General features: G+C 42.0%; 1 protein-coding gene across 1 annotated transcript in view; it reads right to left on the minus strand.

Annotated features, from left to right (window-relative positions):
• The window catches only part of LOC306794136 (cyclic nucleotide-gated channel beta-1-like), a gene marked incomplete at both ends in the record, with an annotated part of 63,486 nt that overhangs the window by 29,408 nt on the left and 15,148 nt on the right, over positions 1-18,930 (minus strand). Inside the window, 10 exon segments of the mRNA XM_079292068.1 lie at positions 5,119-5,248; positions 5,813-5,834; positions 6,446-6,645; positions 7,208-7,235; positions 8,731-8,898; positions 8,901-8,910; positions 16,572-16,613; positions 16,903-17,043; positions 17,187-17,284; positions 17,928-18,040. Coding sequence (XP_079148194.1) covers positions 5,119-5,248; positions 5,813-5,834; positions 6,446-6,645; positions 7,208-7,235; positions 8,731-8,898; positions 8,901-8,910; positions 16,572-16,613; positions 16,903-17,043; positions 17,187-17,284; positions 17,928-18,040 — 952 coding nt within the window.

Raw genomic sequence — 18,930 nt, forward strand, 5'->3', positions numbered from 1 at the left:
TATAATATCATTTTTTTTTTTTTTTTTTTTTTTTAAGCCTTATTTAACCAGGTAGTCCGTTGAGATTAAAAATCTCTTTTGCAAGGGAGACCTGGCCAAGACAGGCAGCAACACAAGAAACACATAGTTAGACAGAAAAACACAGAACAAGACAAGTTACAAGAAATTAAAAGTTATAATGCCAGTATGAATGCTAGTATAATATAATAATAGTAATAGTATAATAATACTAGTATAATATAATAATAGTAATAGTATAATAATACCAGTATTGTAGGGGACGACCGAATTCACGGGGCCCCTTTAAGGATAGGGGCGTAACCCTGGTGACAGAGGGGGTTAAAGGGTGACAGGAAGTGAATGTGTGGAATGTTTTTGTATGGATGGAAATAAACGGCCACATGATGCAGCCAAAGGGAATACTCGACTCCTTGTTTGTTTCCACACACCTACAGTATAATATAATAATAGTAATAGTATAATAATACAAGTATAATATAATAATAGTAATAGTATAATAATACTAGTATAATATAATAATAGTAATAGTATAATAATACCAGTATAATATAATAATAGTAATAGTATAATAATACTAGTATAAGATAATGATAGTAATAGTATAATAATACCAGTATAATATAATAATAGTAATAGTATAATAATACCAGTATAATATAATGATAGTAATAGTATAATAATACCAGTATAATATAATAATAGTAATAGTATAATAATACCAGTATAATATAATAATAGTAATAGTATAATAATACCAGTATAATATAATGATAGTAATAGTATAATAATACCAGTATAATATAATAATAGTAATAGTATAATAATACTCGTGCATTTGGAAAATGCAGAAGCTTAAATTGTGGGAAATATTATGTTTTCGGTGGAGCCACTGTTCTCAAACTGGCAACCCACATGACGTAACGGACAGCGTGCTCTCTGACACGCCCACCACCAAAGAACAACATGAAGCTAGCTCGCTGCAGTATGGCTGTAGACCAGAACTAGAAGATCCTCCAACGGCCTGCAGGTCTGGTGTTTGGAGCCTCGTTGGTTTCTCTGTGAACTATGAGGGCGATGGCGAGAGAGTGGTGGATACAAGAACAACGCTATGTTGCATTTGCTACACGAGTGTAGGCTCCATCAGTGTGAATACCTGAAACATGTTAACTCATTCACACAGACATCAGCCCAGTGTGGCAGTGAGTGGAACTAAACGAACACCTGGAGCAGCACACACGCTTCAAACTCTCCCCGAAGCGTTTAAGCAGCTGTTCACTACCGATAGAACAGGGCTAAAGCATCACCACGCCGATTGGTACATTTATAGCGGCGGACATGAGACCGGACTCTGTCATGGTAAACGCAGCTTCATGAACCTGTTGAATGTTATTGAGCCCGTTACACAATTCCTTCACGAGCCCATTTGAGCCAAACCGTAACTCAAGAAAACAAAAGCACGAGAAGAGAATCAAACGTCTGAGGAACCCGCTGCTGTAACCTGACTGTAACACACATCACCTGACTGTAACACACATCACCTGACTGTAACACACATCACCTGACTGTAACACACATCACCTGACTGTAACACACATCACCTGACTGTAACACACATCACCTGACTGTGACACACATCACCTGACTGTAACACACATCACCTGACTGTGTCACACATCACCTGACTGTAACACACATCACCTGACTGTAACACACATCACCTGACTGTAACACACATCACCTGACTGTAACACACATCACCTGACTGTAACACACATCACCTGACTGTGTCACACATCACCTGACTGTAACACATCACCTGACTGTAACACACATCACCTGACTGTGTCACACATCACCTGACTGTAACACATCACCTGACTGTAACACACATCACCTGACTGTAACACATCACCTGACTGTAACACACATCACCTGACTGTAACACACATCACCTGACTGTAACACATCACCTGACTGTCACACATCACCTGACTGTCACACATCACCTGACTGTAACACATCACCTGACTGTAACACACATCACCTGACTGTAACACACATCACCTGACTGTAACACACATCACCTGACTGTAACACATCACCTGACTGTAACACATCACCTGACTGTAACACGCATCACCTGACTAACACATCGCCTGACTGTAACACACATCACCTGACTGTAACACATCACCTGACTGTAACACATCACCTGACTGTAACACATCACCTGACTTTAACACACATCACCTGACTGTAACACACATCACCTGACTGTAACACATCACCTGACTGTAACACATCACCTGAATGTAACACACATCACCTGACTGTAACACATCACCTGACTGTCACACATCACCTGACTGTAACACAGCACCTGACTGTAACACATCACCTGACTGTAACACACATCACCTGACTGTAACACATCACCTGACTGTAACACACATCACCTGACTGTAACACATCACCTGACTGTAACACACATCACCTGACTGTAACACATCACCTGACTGTAACACACATCACCTGACTGTAACACACATCACCTGACTGTAACACATCACCTGACTGTAACACACATCACCTGACTGTAACACATCACCTGACTGTCACACATCACCTGACTGTAACACATCACCTGACTGTAACACACATCACCTGACTGTAACACATCACCTGACTGTAACACATCACCTGACTGTCACACATCACCTGACTGTAACACATCACCTGACTGTAACACATCACCTGACTGTAACACACATCACCTGACTGTAACACATCACCTGACTGTAACACACATCACCTGACTGTAACACATCACCTGACTGTAACACACATCACCTGACTGTAACACATCACCTGACTGTAACACACATCACCTGACTGTAACACATCACCTGACTGTAACACATCACCTGACTGTAACACATCACCTGACTGTAACACACATCACCTGACTGTAACACATCACCTGACTGTAACACATCACCTGACTGTAACACACATCACCTGACTGTAACACACATCACCTGACTGTAACACACATCACCTGACTGTAACACATCACCTGACTGTAACACATCACCTGACTGTAACACGCATCACCTGACTAACACATCACCTGACTGTAACACACATCACCTGACTGTAACACACATCACCTGACTGTAACACACATCACCTGACTGTAACACATCACCTGACTGTAACACATCACCTGACTGTAACACATCACCTGACTTTAACACACATCACCTGACTGTAACACACATCACCTGACTGTAACACATCACCTGACTGTCACACATCACCTGACTGTAACACAGCACCTGACTGTAACACATCACCTGACTGTAACACACATCACCTGACTGTAACACATCACCTGACTGTAACACACATCACCTGACTGTAACACATCACCTGACTGTAACACACATCACCTGACTGTAACACATCACCTGACTGTAACACACATCACCTGACTGTAACACACATCACCTGACTGTAACACATCACCTGACTGTAACACACATCACCTGACTGTAACACATCACCTGACTGTAACACACATCACCTGACTGTAACACATCACCTGACTGTAACACACATCACCTGACTGTAACACATCACCTGACTGTAACACACATCACCTGACTGTAACACACATCACCTGACTGTAACACACATCACCTGACTGTAACACACATCACCTGACTGTAACACATCACCTGACTGTAACACACATCACCTGACTGTAACACATCACCTGACTGTCACACATCACCTGACTGTAACACATCACCTGACTGTAACACACATCACCTGACTGTAACACATCACCTGACTGTAACACATCACCTGACTGTCACACATCACCTGACTGTAACACATCACCTGACTGTAACACATCACCTGACTGTAACACACATCACCTGACTGTAACACATCACCTGACTGTCACACATCACCTGACTGTAACACATCACCTGACTGTAACACACATCACCTGACTGTAACACATCACCTGACTGTAACACACATCACCTGACTGTAACACATCACCTGACTGTAACACATCACCTGACTGTAACACATCACCTGACTGTAACACACATCACCTGACTGTAACACATCACCTGACTGTAACACATCACCTGACTGTAACACACATCACCTGACTGTAACACACATCACCTGACTGTAACACATCACCTGACTGTAACACACATCACCTGACTGTAACACATCACCTGACTGTAACACACATCACCTGACTGTAACACATCACCTGACTGTAACACACATCACCTGACTGTAAAACATCACCTGACTGTAACACATCACCTGACTGTAACACACATCACCTGACTGTAACACATCACCTGACTGTCACACATCACCTGACTGTCACACATCACCTGACTGTAACACATCACCTGACTGTCACACATCACCTGACTGTAACACACATCACCTGACTGTAACACATCACCTGACTGTCACACATCACCTGACTGTCACACATCACCTGACTGTAACACATCACCTGACTGTAACACACATCACCTGACTGTAACACATCACCTCACTGTAACACATCACTGACCACTGAATGGGAGATGAAGAGCCACGTTCACTCAGGTTTAGTTCCATCATTGTTCACACTGAGATGATGATGAGAAGATGTAAGTAACAATACTACATAACATTGAGGAGCAGTTTCTGTTTTTTATGCTTATGTGTTGCTAAGAAGACACCCCAGAAGATGGGTCACTCAGGTATAGTTCCATCATTGTTCAAAGTCAAAGAATAACTTTATGATGTTAGTTGTAATGAATAAATATATTTTAAAATCAAGTACATTTCTCTGCATTTATAGTTTCTACTGTACCGAAACGTACCGAATCGTGGCTCCACTGTATCGTACCGAACCCAACCGTGACTTTTGTGAACCGTTACACCCCTAGGACTCATCTATCCATGTTTTTCTCTACTAACTAAAACGAGACGTTTTAAGGTGCCGTAGGATCTTTAGCGCCCCCTCAGGCTGATCAGCAGAGCTGCAGACAAAGACTTGGCTGTTACCTGAGCTCTGTTGTTGTGATAATTTTAGGGATGTTCAGGCCTTTTCCCTGCCCCACATCCTGAGCCACATCCCGATCCACATCCTCCACCCTCAGCTCTGGAGCTCCGCCCACACCTCCACCACAGCGCCCTGAGGGATGGAGCAGAACTGTTGAACTACAGGTAACATCTTCTCTGCGTTTGAGAGATTTGTTTCAGTTTTACTGACATCAGACTTCAACAACCTGTTGACATGATGTGAAAATAAATCATATCTACTGGTTCAGTTTAGTATTATGATCAAAAACAAAGTGTTAATGAAACCAAAAGGCTGGAAGCATGTTTCAAATCAAATATGTTATTATCTAAATATAATAGAAATGAGCACGTTACCAACTACTTTTAGCAAATTTGATGTTCTGTAGTCAGCTGATTAATAGCTAGCAGGCCTTATATATATATATATGATTTGGGAGACTTTTTTTGGTATATATATATATATATATATATATATATATGTATATATATAACATATATATATATATAAAAAATAAGTCTCCCAAATCATTTCCAAATGATCTCAAAATAATTCAAATTATCTAGAATTTATGAGCTTGTGTTTATAGTTTTTGTAAAAACCAGTTTCCAACCTCTCAATCCACGTCAACATCCAGACATGAGAACAACAGTGTTACATTGTATCTTTAACCCTCACATGACCAACTCTCCATCCAGACCTGAAAGCACCACAGTGACATCACCAGACGGCTTTAGTACCAAAAATGGGCGTGAGCCAGACTTTCCTATGATGACTCGTCATTTGCTAGTACATCCTTGGAAACGTTGTCATTCACCTGAGACTAAATATAATTTCAAAAGCTCTTTTGTTTCACTTTCAGCTTTCGTATTTGTGTGTTCCAGCAGTTTTACAGTTAAATGGGATTTTTGTGTTAATTTCAGGTTTAACTTCCAAACAAGTGGCTTTGAGGCTTTGTTTAAAACAGGTATTAGTCTGTGTGTTGGGCCCTCTGGACTGTAAAGATCTTTCTAGTGACGTCTCAAAGCAAAGGGAACAGCAAAAGAGCTGAGCACAGCACAGACATCCACTTCCTGTTAGATCACCTGACGTTAGATCACCTGAGGTGAGGTCAGCTGGCGGCACATGGTGAAGCAGTGCAGAGCAGTAGAGCATGATGGGAGAGATGAGGAAGAGGCTGTGGGATGGTCTGGATAAAGCTGGTTTGTTTGGCACTTTAAAGGTTTGGCGATACGGGTGTCTGAAGGTTCTCTAAGGGTCTGCTGGAGGAGGATCCTGGGAGTTGGAGTTAAGGCGTGTGAAGCAGCTGACGATGCTCATGCAGCAGTGTCGCGCCTGCTCAGGGAGGAGCTGCGACAGCTCCCGGGTCAGCTGGGCGAGCTCCGGCGGGGGGTTCAGTGTGGGAGCAGCAAGGTTATGGTCATGCATCAGCTTCCTGCAGCTCTCCAGACACTCAGCAGCGCGCGGGAATCGAAGCAGAAAGCTCTTTATCGGAGAACAAATGTCGGGAACTGGACGGAGAAACATTCAGAAGTCAAAGAGCAGTTGAGAGCTGTGACTTCCTGTTGGGACCGTTCGTTAATATGTGGAGACCAGGAAGCTCTACAATATAAAGTCCTTTCTAAAAGACAAGTAGAACAGCTTGCTCTCTGTTCAGGTGAGACTGGTATCCGATTGGTATGTCAATCAACACATCAATAGACATTCATATTATTATTATAGCAATCCAAGCAACATTTGACCATCACTTTATTATAAGTGTACACAGTTCACTGAATAGTTGCCTATGTAACTCATTGGTTATGAAACTTTAATGAACTATTCACATTGTGCTCACCTGTGTTGTTTATTAGTTATGAGGCTGTTCAGTAATCTTACTTGATACATTCAGTTCTACTAAAATGTGTTTGGAGTAAAATATTCCATCATGAATCTTGACTGCAACTATTCCCTTCATTTAAATACAGAAATGTGCAATACATTCATATCTGAAGCTAATAAGAGACTTTGAGAGTTGCGACTTTATATTTGTGTAACAGATATATTTATATTTCTGTTGCGTTGTGCTCTCACCTCCACATCCACCTTCTGCTGCATTGGCCTGAGAGAAGAAGACAAGAGAGAAAAACATATTTAAAATCTCTGCTCACCTTTTAATCATAATGAATAAAATATAAGTCACACTTTGTCTACATTTATATTTACCAAAAGGAAAATGTAAAATTATTTTATGAAGCATCACGTTTAATTATTATACGGTCTTTATGAGCAGGAGTTTGTTCAGTTGATGACGTGTCGTTGGAGTAGTTTTCTTTCCCAGAAAAAACTTGAATTCTTAATTTTCACGACGTGAACATAAAGTCCCTTGGAGGAAATGAGGACCAGCCGAAGAAGCAGAAGACGCCGATGAAGCCGAAGAAGCCGATGAAGCAGATGAAGCCGAAGAAGCCGATGAAGCCGATGAAGCCGAAGAAGCCGATGAAGCCGAAGAAGCCGATGAAGCCGATGAAGCCGAAGAAGCCGATGAAGCCGATGAAGCCGAAGAAGCCGATGAAGCCGAAGAAGCCGACGAAGCCGAAGAAGCCAAAGAAGCCAATGAAGCCGATGAAGGCGAAGAAGACGAAGAAGCCGATGAAGCCGATGAAGCCGAAGAAGCCGATGAAGCCGAAGAAGCCGAAGAAGCCGATGAAGCCGATGAAGCCGATGAAGCCGATGAAGCCGAAGGAGCAGAAGACGGCGATGAAGCCAAAGAAGCCGAAGAAGCCGATGAAGCCGATGAAGCCGAAGAAGCCGATGAAGCCGAAGAAGCCGAAGAAGCCGATGAAGCCGATGAAGCCGATGAAGCCGATGAAGCCAAAGGAGCAGAAGACGGCGATGAAGCCAAAGAAGCCGATGAAGCCGAAGAACCCGAAGAAGCCGAAGAAGCCGATGAAGCCGAAGGAGCAGAAGACGGCGATGAAGCCAAAGAAGCCGAAGAAGCCGATGAAGCCGAAGAAGCCGATGAAGCCGAAGGAGCAGAAGACGGCGATGAAGCCAAAGAAGCCGAAGAAGCCGATGAAGCCGATGAAGCAGAAGAATCCGATGAAGCAGAAGAATCCGATGAAGCCGATGAAGCAGAAGAAGCCGAAGAAGCCGAAGAAGCCGATGAAGCCGATGAAGCCGATGAAGCCGATGAAGCCGAAGAAGCCGATGAAGCCGATGAAGCCGATGAAGCAGAAGAAGCCGATGAAGCCGATGAAGCCGATGAAGCCGATGAAGCCGAAGAAGCCGAAGAAGCCGAAGAAGCAGAAGAAGCCGATGAAGCCGAAGAAGCCGAAGAAGTGTTCATGGTGTAAATGTTACGTATCAAATAGATGTAATAAGTTTCATAAACTGTTTCAATTTTCAATTAAATTCAACTCAATTTATTTTATATTACCCAAACTCACAAATGTTCCTCAGAAGGCTTTACAATCTGTACACATACGACATCCTCTGACCTTTGACCCTCACATCAAAACAGGAAGAACTCCCCCAAAACTCCTCTAACAGGATGGACAGAAGTGTGATGTCATATGTACAGAATGAACAACATAACAGAGTTACAACACATTCACCTGATCTGTGATGGTGATTATTGGAGCTTTTGACTCCAGTTGTTGGGTGATGGTTTGGGAGTCCGGACTATCCAGGTCTCTCCTCTTCAATGCTGGCTCCACATGTGTTGATGAAGGAGTGGCATCAGCCGGAGAGACGTCCATCAGGCTCCTGGAGAAGAAGACCAAATGTCATGTATCCTCCCCCTGGTGTCCTTGGTGCAACATTAACAGGATTGTTTTTGCTGTATCACTGTTACGGTGGTTTCACATACAGTTTTGGTCAAAGAACATTTAGAGGAGATAAAGGTGACGTGCAAAATGATACCATTAATGCAAATATACACCACTCAGTTTGCATCTTATCTGTGATGTTCAGTGCTCGAGTCTTCTCTTCAGTTACTGATTTGCTACATTTCTAAAAAAGCCCCAAATGCGAAACGTTGGCTCAAGAAAGACTGAGGGTCTGATGACAACAAGGAGAGGTACCAGTCGTAACAGAAAATGTTGACCTGCCAGATCAGACGATGACCAAAGTCGATACAATTCATCCTCTGAGGGCCATGAATATTTATGCCAAATTGAATGGCAATCCATCCCATACTATACTTTCACTGTGGACCAAAGTGGTCCACAGACTACTACTGAAACAAACCCAGTACCATGGTGGGCCCAGGAAAGTAATGGTATGAAGACCAGCATAGTAAACGGGTGCATCGTCATCAATACTGGTGTTCCAGAGGGGTTTGATACATAAACAGTGAACTGAGAAGGATGGTATGTGAGGGTACTATAACACAGTCATGGAGTGCATCTTTAAAGTGGCTATAATCAATATTTAATCGATACTGCAGTGCCCAGATGTGTGTGCGCCAAAATAAACCCTTGCGCATGATTGGCTGTACGCCCAGATTTTGGGGCCTGACAGGCTCACTCACTCCGTACAGAGAGGAGTAGAGTTGTCATACATATAGACATTGATCATACATAGTCCTAAATAATCAGAGGAAGAGTGTTGATGGAAAGGTGTTGTGGAGATCACAGGAAGGATTGTTGGTTGCACTTGGTGCATTGCTGACCATCTCAGAATCGCACAGTGAAAAACACTGTGCGAGGGGGGAAAAGGTTAAAAGGTTAAAGAGACAAATTGGTTAAAGTTACAAGACATGGTTAAAATATTTATCAGATAATACTATTTCAAGTATAATAAGAACTATCCAATAATGTATCAGAAGTAAAAGCACAATTGTAACTTGTAAAATGTGGGGATTAGACGAGTAATCTGAACTCTGTGGGACGACAGAAGCGCGCAATTAATATCTGATTCCACCCAGAAGGTGAGAGGCTGTCCTCAGACGCAGTTCCAGATTGCCGCTCTGATCCTGGAACTGGAAAAAAATAATAATAATAATAATTCCACTTGTGAAAAATTATTTTGTGATATAACAGACACTTTGAAGTGATAAACTTGTAATCTTGCACTTAAGTTTCGTAAGAGTGTTGGACAGACGTGTCCTGGTTAACGAGTAGTATTTAGAGAAGGGAAATAAGTGGTGAAGTTACGTATAATGGACAGAAAATACTGCTGCTGTATCTGTTTTTCTGTCTCCCAAGCAGTACGAGTGTGTAAGGGGGAAATCACATGTGTGTCCTTGGCATGAGGCCCAGGAATGGAGAGGATGTCTGACTGGCTGCCCAGTCAGACCCACACTCACTGACTTCAGAAACAGAGGATCCTGGTAAACTCTACAGTGATAAGGGTGACGTATACAGAACAAGAAGTACATCAATATCAAAGAAACAACTTAACTTATGTTTGATAAGAAAACACACACCATGGGTCCAAATGTGTGATGTAAGACAGGTGAGGGGTGCTAGTGTTCACCCAAAATCGTGATCTGCCCAAGTTCAAAATTTGATTTCCACTCATGCAAGAAGCAATATCTACTCAATCGAGATATTAATGATAATACACCCGTTCTTGAGTCTTTAATGAAGGTTGGTATAATAATCTAATGTGATGATACACCGGTGCACGCACTAAAATTTTTCCTGTAAAGAAAATTCGAGACTTGAGGGAATCACCTGAGTGATGATTGTCTAAGATTTACAAGCAGTTAATGTATCGGTGCATCCACGAGCACCTCAAACTTTGGCTGCATAAGGTCACAAGGCTAACTGTCCAAATTGCAATTGCTCTCGAAAAAGTTTCATATCTGGGACATGTGATCACAGCAGAGGGCAGAACCCTCCCTCCCAAGAGAACACAGGCAATTAAACTGTGCCGAAACCACAAACTGAGAAACAAATGAAGAGCGTTTTAGGAATGACGTCACAGAATGACAAACCACTCAGAAACAGAGGCTTTCCTCTATCCATGATTCATGGTAAAGATCTTTATGCGCATGACAAACTGACCTTCACTGACCGCTCGACTGATGCCTTTAATGACAACGATTCTAATCCTGCTACTCTTTTTCCTACTGCAGCAGATGGAGAGCCACATAACTGTTGTTTCTCCTGAACAGGTCTGCACACCGAGACCTGACCTCACAGACACGCCCACCGAATGCTGATTTACAACTGTTAGTGGACGGTTTGGCATCCCGCTCGCCGGACACGGGAGAAGGGCTGGTTGGTTTGCTGTAGTCTCATCACATCACATGACACTCTTTTCTGCTCAAGCTGCAGATCATGTGGCTCTCACAGGAGCCGGTAAACTTTCTGCCAACAAAATAGTTAACTTCTACACAGACTGTTGCTATGCCTTTGGTGTAGTGCACCACTGTGGCACCTTGTGGAAACACAGGAGCTTTTGGAAATCATCCGGCAAAACCATTTCTCACCACCGTCTCGTGGCCGACTTGCTAGAAGCCATATTGCTCCTTAAAGATTGTTTGTGTTATGAAATGAGATGCTCACACTAACGCTTCTGATCCCATTTCAACAGGAAATGCTGCAGCTGATGCTGCGACTGAGTAAGCAGATGTTTCAGGCTACTTTTTATTTATTTATCAACAGAAATATCGATATTGAAATATCCCTCACTTATGATGTTCAAGTATTGCAGACATTAGCGACCCCTGCAGAGAAAGTGTTGGGCCTAATCTGGTGCAATTTAAACGTTATTAATGGATAATGGATTATTATTAAAATGTATTGTGAGCCCAGACAACTTCCACATGAATTATTCTATTGTTAAGCTAAATTAGCCCACAGCAGAGATAACTTGGCAAAAGGGAGAATATGTGATATATTGTAAAGGTAGATCCACATTTTGTAGAGTTTTTAAAGTTAAAAAGGAAATTTAATAAGATATTAAATCTTATACTTTCTTTAGCTGGTCATATCAATCTTGATGTATCATCAAAGCAAATAATAACACCACGTAAATACAATTAGTATCGATATTTTGAACATTTTTATCTCTTTTACACAAAAATTAATTCTTGTGACAAAATGATGATGTAACGAACTGGCCCTCGATATTAGATAATTTAAATACAGTATTTGAATTAGTTTTCAACTGACATTAGGGAATGTAGGAACTGCAACAAATATTATTTATATTTTGTTTGGTTATAATTTTAGAAAGCACGACCACAGTCCATGCTTGTACCAATGACACACATCAGCAGAGTGCCAAAGATCCAAAACATCTTCGACATCACACTATGCCACTGTTTAATGTGGTACACCAACTTGTCCGACACTAAGGTGTTCAAAGATTACATTTCCTGTAAAAATGCCTTGTACCATAAATATATATGTATATATATATATAAGTACGCCAGACGTCATCCCTATGACAGACCTTGACGTTCCAAAGAACCTCACTTTCACTGACTGTTTTGGTGTTTCCACCAAAATCACAAGGCACCCGGCACAACGCATGTTGTTCTTCTAAAAAGCCGATCCTGCACATCAGACTTGTTTTTCTGACTGTTTTCCTCCCGTAGAACTACGAAAGTGACATTTCTGTGTAATACTTGTGTTTATTATTACAGCTTGCTATCTGAGAAACATGATCTCATAAAAAAGCCTGTGCTTTCTTTTATTATTTTACTTGATAAAGGAATCAGTTGAATTGACAGTTGATTCTGAAAGAATATAATAGGAATATAAATACTTGGATGATAGTATTATAGCATATAGTTAAAATTGTTGTGTGTTATGAGCCTCACAGATATGTTGTCTCTCTATAACAGTTCAACAGAGATGAAGGTCCGACGTCTGTGTTTCGCCTCATCTCAGGAAATATATTTTGTCATGTTGATGTTAACATTCCCAAGCTAGCTACAACATGGAGTTGCTTCAAACTCACAAAAACAGCTCATGTTTTGACCTCATCGATTATGTGATCATATGTTGTGCATATGTAAACCATTTTTTGCCATTTCGATAAATTGTAAACACTTTAGTGGCCATGGGAATGGCCAGAGGGGGGAGTTGGCAATTGGCAATTTATCATGTTCTGTTAGATATAACTTCTATCGCAGACGAGGACATCCGAACCCATCCAATGTAACAACTACCAGGACTCCAACCTTGAGAGCCGTGAGAGCCCAGACGGTGGTTCAGCCGTCCTGGAGGAGAGCCAGAAGCCATGAATCAAGATGAGTGTGATGCAACCACACATATTCCATCCCATGTTAGACCAGGACCTACGCCAGCATTGCCATTTAAGCCCCACGTTGGGCGCCAATTATGTAGAAGCGTAAATGAGGATGAAGACAGGACGAATCGGAGTTTGCAATCCAGCGGGAATTGTTTAATGCACATTCGAACATGCGACGTGGCATATGGAAACAGATTCAAAATCTAACTGTCCGAGGAACATTTTTATAGTCTACATGTACGCCTTTTTAGCCGTGTCAGACCTGCTTGACACAGGTCTGTTTGACCTGTGTCAAACCTGTCTGTTCAATCAATACAGGACACATCTGGACTTCTAATCTGGGTGGTTTCTATTTGTTCTCACAGAAAACAACTCCATGTAAGGGGTTGTTTTGGTCACTCTTTATCTGTCCTAGAGAATCATTTCCAAAAACTAACAGAGAATAACGCATTACGTAACATTCAGTTCTAATGTTGATTTTCCTCTACACATCCCTCCTCTGAGGGTTTCTTAACCCTCATCCTAACTTTTTATAACTTTTGTCAATTGGCGAAACTGGAACCTAAAATTTTGATCCCTGCCTGCATTAGAACAAAATATTGAACAACATATAGGTATATCACAGACATTGCATCTAATGAATACTGATATGTTGTTCAATATTTTGCAGGCATTAAATGTGTGATGTATCAGTTAATACATGTTTGTAAGCAAGAACAGATCACTTCATACCACAAAGGTGGTCGCTTGGCGGGAAAGGACCATAAGGGAGTTTTTCCTGCACTGCAATCTGTTGGTTTTTTCGCCCTTATATGAAAGTGAATCTGAGCATTGAATGATGTTATTTGAATTATCTTACGAACTCAAATGTTCTGTATTGTATTGTTACTGTATTGGTATATAATCAATCACATATAATTTACATAAATCACTTGTGTTGTTGCAATGCAGGCAGGGATCAAAATTTTAGGTTCCAGTTTCGACAATTGACAAAAGTTATAAAAAGTTAGGATGAGGGTTAAGAAACCCTCAGAGGAGGGATGTGTAGAGGAAAATCAACATTAGAACTGAATGTTACGTAATGCGTTATTCTCTGTTAGTTTTTGGAAATGATTCTCTAGGACAGATAAAGAGTGACCAAAACAACCCCTTACATGGAGTTGTTTTCTGTGAGAACAAATAGAAACCACCCAGATTAGAAGTCCAGATGTGTCCTGTATTGATTGAACAGACAGGTTTGACACAGGTCAAACAGACCTGTGTCAAGCAGGTCTGACACGGCTACAAAGGCGTACATGTGGACTATAAAAATGTTCCTCGGACAGTTAGATTTTGAATCTGTTTCCATATGCCACGTCGCATGTTCGAATGTGCATTAAACAATTCCCGCTGGATTGCAAACTCCGATTCGTCCTGTCTTCATCCTCATTTACGCTTCTACAGTACTGATGAGAGAGCGGATGTATACAGAGAGAGTGAGACCAGGAAGAAACTAATGTGGTTTATGTTGTCTTCTGCAGCGAATAAATGCTGGAAAACTACCCTCTGAGTCGTCTCCTTCAATGCCATTCCAAGTCTGTTACACATGCATGGACACCTTCAACAATTTCAGTCCTTTCAATCCTTGATTTAAAGGTAATAAGTTATGTCACTGTCAGGAGCTCATAACCACAGGTGGAGGTTAGGACTTAGATTAAATGATAAATGAACAACGTCACCTTCAGGCACAACTCCGTTTTCACATTCTGGAGAAAGAGACGGAGTTATAAAACCTTGCCCACCTCTTTAGCAGACGTCACTGAGGTAGACAAAAAAAGGTCAGCAGTAGCAAGGTGCCAAGGGGAGATGAGATTTGCCCTGAAATACTGAAGGCTCTACAACTTGAAGGGTGCCTTGGTCGACATCCTGTGGGCTGGTACACCAATGGTTGGGAAGTCAAAAGGGGATTTAAAGGTCTGCACTGCCCTGTCATTCATTCTAGGAGTTAGAAAGGACTATCATCCTATTTGCCTCTGTGATTTTCATGGACAGGATCTCCACGTGCAGCCAAAGAATGGAGTGAGTCCAGTTTTGACAGACACCCTATATACCGTATATATATAGGAACCGATACTCGCCTGGAACAGGACAGGACTTCAGAAAGCCATAAGAAGTGAAAGGCTGAGTAGATCTGATTGTACCAAAGTACAAGCTCTAACTGCAAGCTAATGCACAGGAAGTGTGCAACCCAGACCAAAATATAATAATATCTTTCTCACGCCACAACAGGATCACATCGTATAATTATATTAAACATCGTATAATTATATTAAATACATAACTTGTTAAAGGCTACCGAAACATTTGAACCAAATCGTAAGAAGTATGGGAGCATCCCTCTTATTGCAGGGGTCAGTCTTTATATATTTATGTCTGAGCTTACTTAATGGGCTTTTTCTTGCAACTGCGGTCTGGTTATTTCCCTCTGTTACTTTATTTTCGTCAGAACTCCTATTGTCTCTGCTGTCCTCACTCTCCTCCTGCAGGTTCTGCAACCTGAACGGTGTGCAGTAAGGGACAAACAAGATGGAGAGCCCCCGTCAGACAGTTCAGACAGTTCAGCTCATTTTGTCAGATAGCAGTGTGCAGCTAAAGCATCCGAGTCAGGCTAAGGTGAGAGCTTTGGTAAAACAAAAGAGCTCAACTCTAACTTTGCAGCAGAAGGTGCTCAAAGCACAGCATGTGCATAATTGTAGAGCCACTTTTATTTAACAATTGGTCACTCTGGTCTGTAATTCAGTGATATTTTACAGGTTGTTCTCAAAAACTGCTGTTGACTGAGAAGTAGGTTTGAAATTCAGTCATGTAGATGAGGAGAGGCTTTCCAAATCAGGTCCAGACTGATACTCCTAAATATTATAGGCCATAAGTTAAAATATATTATGGCACATAAAACACCTTGGAAATGGTGTTCTTCTACTGAGTCCCTGTAATACTTTAGGAAACTCTCTCTCTCAGGTAAATGAGAACATCAAAGCAACACTCCAACCACAAAACCACTGAGCATGAACACCTCATGGTCAGAGGAGAAGATAGATATCAGTAGTGGGATAAAGGTGGATCCACCACAAACATAACCGATGAGCGTGCCCAAGTCATTTTCAGTCACCACAGAAGTTGCAGTAGCGGTTTGCTATGAACGTTTAACAAAGCAGCAGGATGTGAGATAGCAGTAGGGAGGTGCTGTTCATGAAGATGGACTTACTCTGGATCGTCCTCATTTTCCTCCTCAAGGATGTTGGGCAGTCTGTTGAGAACAAACAGCAGCACAGTGTTTGTCTGTGTGTACTTGTGGTATCTAGTGTATAACTGATTCTATCTCAGATTCAGTTTTTCTTCAATGAGAAAAGAATCAGTCCATGTCTTGAGATACTTCAGCTGTTTCTGTTAGAATTGGCACTGCATTGGCTGAAATAATACAAGCTCAAAATCAGGGTGTGTCTCATTAGTTCCTGAGATGCTGACAGTTCGTAGAAGCAGGGTTTTAAATGACTGTAGACACATTTGTATGAGCTGTGTGTGTTCATGTGACTTACTGCTCGTTGGACTCTGGCAGTGTTTCTATGATGATCTTAGCCAAATGCTCCACCTCTAGCTGTCGGAGCGCCTCCTCCGCCGCCTTCCTGGCCATCTCCTCAGCGACACGGGCCGCCTCCAGCAGATGGTCCTGCTGCAGTCTGTGGACACGAAAGAGCTCAGATACTCACCAACACTACAGGGAATTACACTTTTAAATGTAGAGTCTGAACAAAGGAAAGACAAAGCCTGGCTGGTGTCACATCCAACAATAACAAAGACCAAACAAAGAGGGGTCAGTGACCTGTCCTCCATGTGAACCAGAACCTCCTCTCCAGCCTCCGGCTTGATGTCCATCGGTGGACTACACTGATCCACTTTGGTCACCGCTGCATCTCCTGTCTGCAACCAACCGGAGAGAGAGATCAAATTATCTTCACATGGAAACATCTCTGTCGAGTACTACTTTAGTACCCGTCTGAATATTGAAACGAGAAGTCAGCGATTATTTTATTATGTAACTTGTGTACTTCAGTAACTTCACTTCTGTGGTTATTTTAACCCAAACGACTTCTTTTCCTGAACCTAAGTAGTTTTGTTGCACAGACCTACCTGAGATGTTTCATGTAATGAGTAAACATTGACATGTGTGGCTGACTTTTGTAGGAACATGCATGAAAAATGAGGAGTAACATTTCATAGGATATACAAATCATGCATGATGATACGTTGACTTTAAACACATCACTGAAAAAATCCATTTTATTTAGGCCTTTACAAGTAGCTAGCTCCTTGTGTTAGCTTGTTGTAGCTGCTGAAGTACCATAGTACCCTTTAAAGTATGGCCGACCCTGGAACTACAGTGGTACTATTCTTAGTTCCATGGGCCGACTCTGCTACCACAGCTCCTTTCTAATTACTCTGGTTAACATTATAACATGCATGTTAACAACTTCTGGATATAAACATGCTACCATTAGCGTGTCAGCATGTTTATATCCGTATTATGCGCCGAGTAGAATGCTCAGAATGGGCCGGTACTCACCAGATCCTCTGTCTTCTGTGACTCGTCTCTAACCTCCTTCTGCTTCACCTCTTTGTCCTTGTCCTGTCCCATTTCCTCCAGCACCAGGTCCGTCTTCTTCTGTACAATGTTTACTGAATGCCACATGGCAGAAGATATATCACAATCAGAATCACAACCGTTTATTGCCAAGGTATGTTACACATACAAAGAATTTGACATGACGGGAGATGCATAACATTTAACAATCAACAACAATCAACACAGTGCAAAAAGTAGAAACATATGAAAATGTACAGGAAAATATATAATAAAGTGAAATATAAAATAAAGTTAAATCTAAAATAAACTGCACAAACGAACAGATAACAGAACTATAAACAAGTGAGATGTAAGTGTAGTGTAAAAGTGTCGAGTTTATTTAAATAAGAAACCTAGAAGGGATGTGCAGGGGAGTGACTGGTAGGAAATCATCCTGGGGATGTCAGAGTCAGTTGGGGACCCGGGGTTTGTTAATGAGCCCGACTGAAGACGGGAAAAAACTGTTCATGTGGCGTGAGGTCTTGGTCCTGATGGTGGTCTTGGACCTGATGGAGGTCTTGGACCTGATGGACTGCAGCATCCTGCCAGATGGAAGGGGCACGAACAGTTCATGTCCAGGGTGAAAGGAGTCAGCTACAATCCTTATTGTTCGCTTCAGGGTCCTTGAGGCGAACAAGTCCTGGAGGGACGGCAGATTGCAGCCGATCACCTCTCAGCAGACCGAATGATGCGCTGCAGTCTGTCCTTGTCCTTGGCTGTGTCTGCAGCGTACCAGACGGTGATTGAGGAGCAGAGGATGGACTCGATGATGGTGCACTTCTACACAGCCATCATTGACTCCATCCTCTCCTTTGGCAGGTTGAATTTCTTCATCTGCCTCAGGAAGTACATCCTCTACTCATCCCCACCAGAGATGAGTCCAATGAGGGTGGTGTCATCCGCGAACTTCAGGAGCTTGACGGACTGGTGACTGGAGGTGCAG

Source organism: Melanostigma gelatinosum (assembly GCF_949748355.1).
Source record: "Melanostigma gelatinosum genome assembly, chromosome: 2".
In the NCBI taxonomy this organism is placed as follows: domain Eukaryota; kingdom Metazoa; phylum Chordata; class Actinopteri; order Perciformes; family Zoarcidae; genus Melanostigma; species Melanostigma gelatinosum.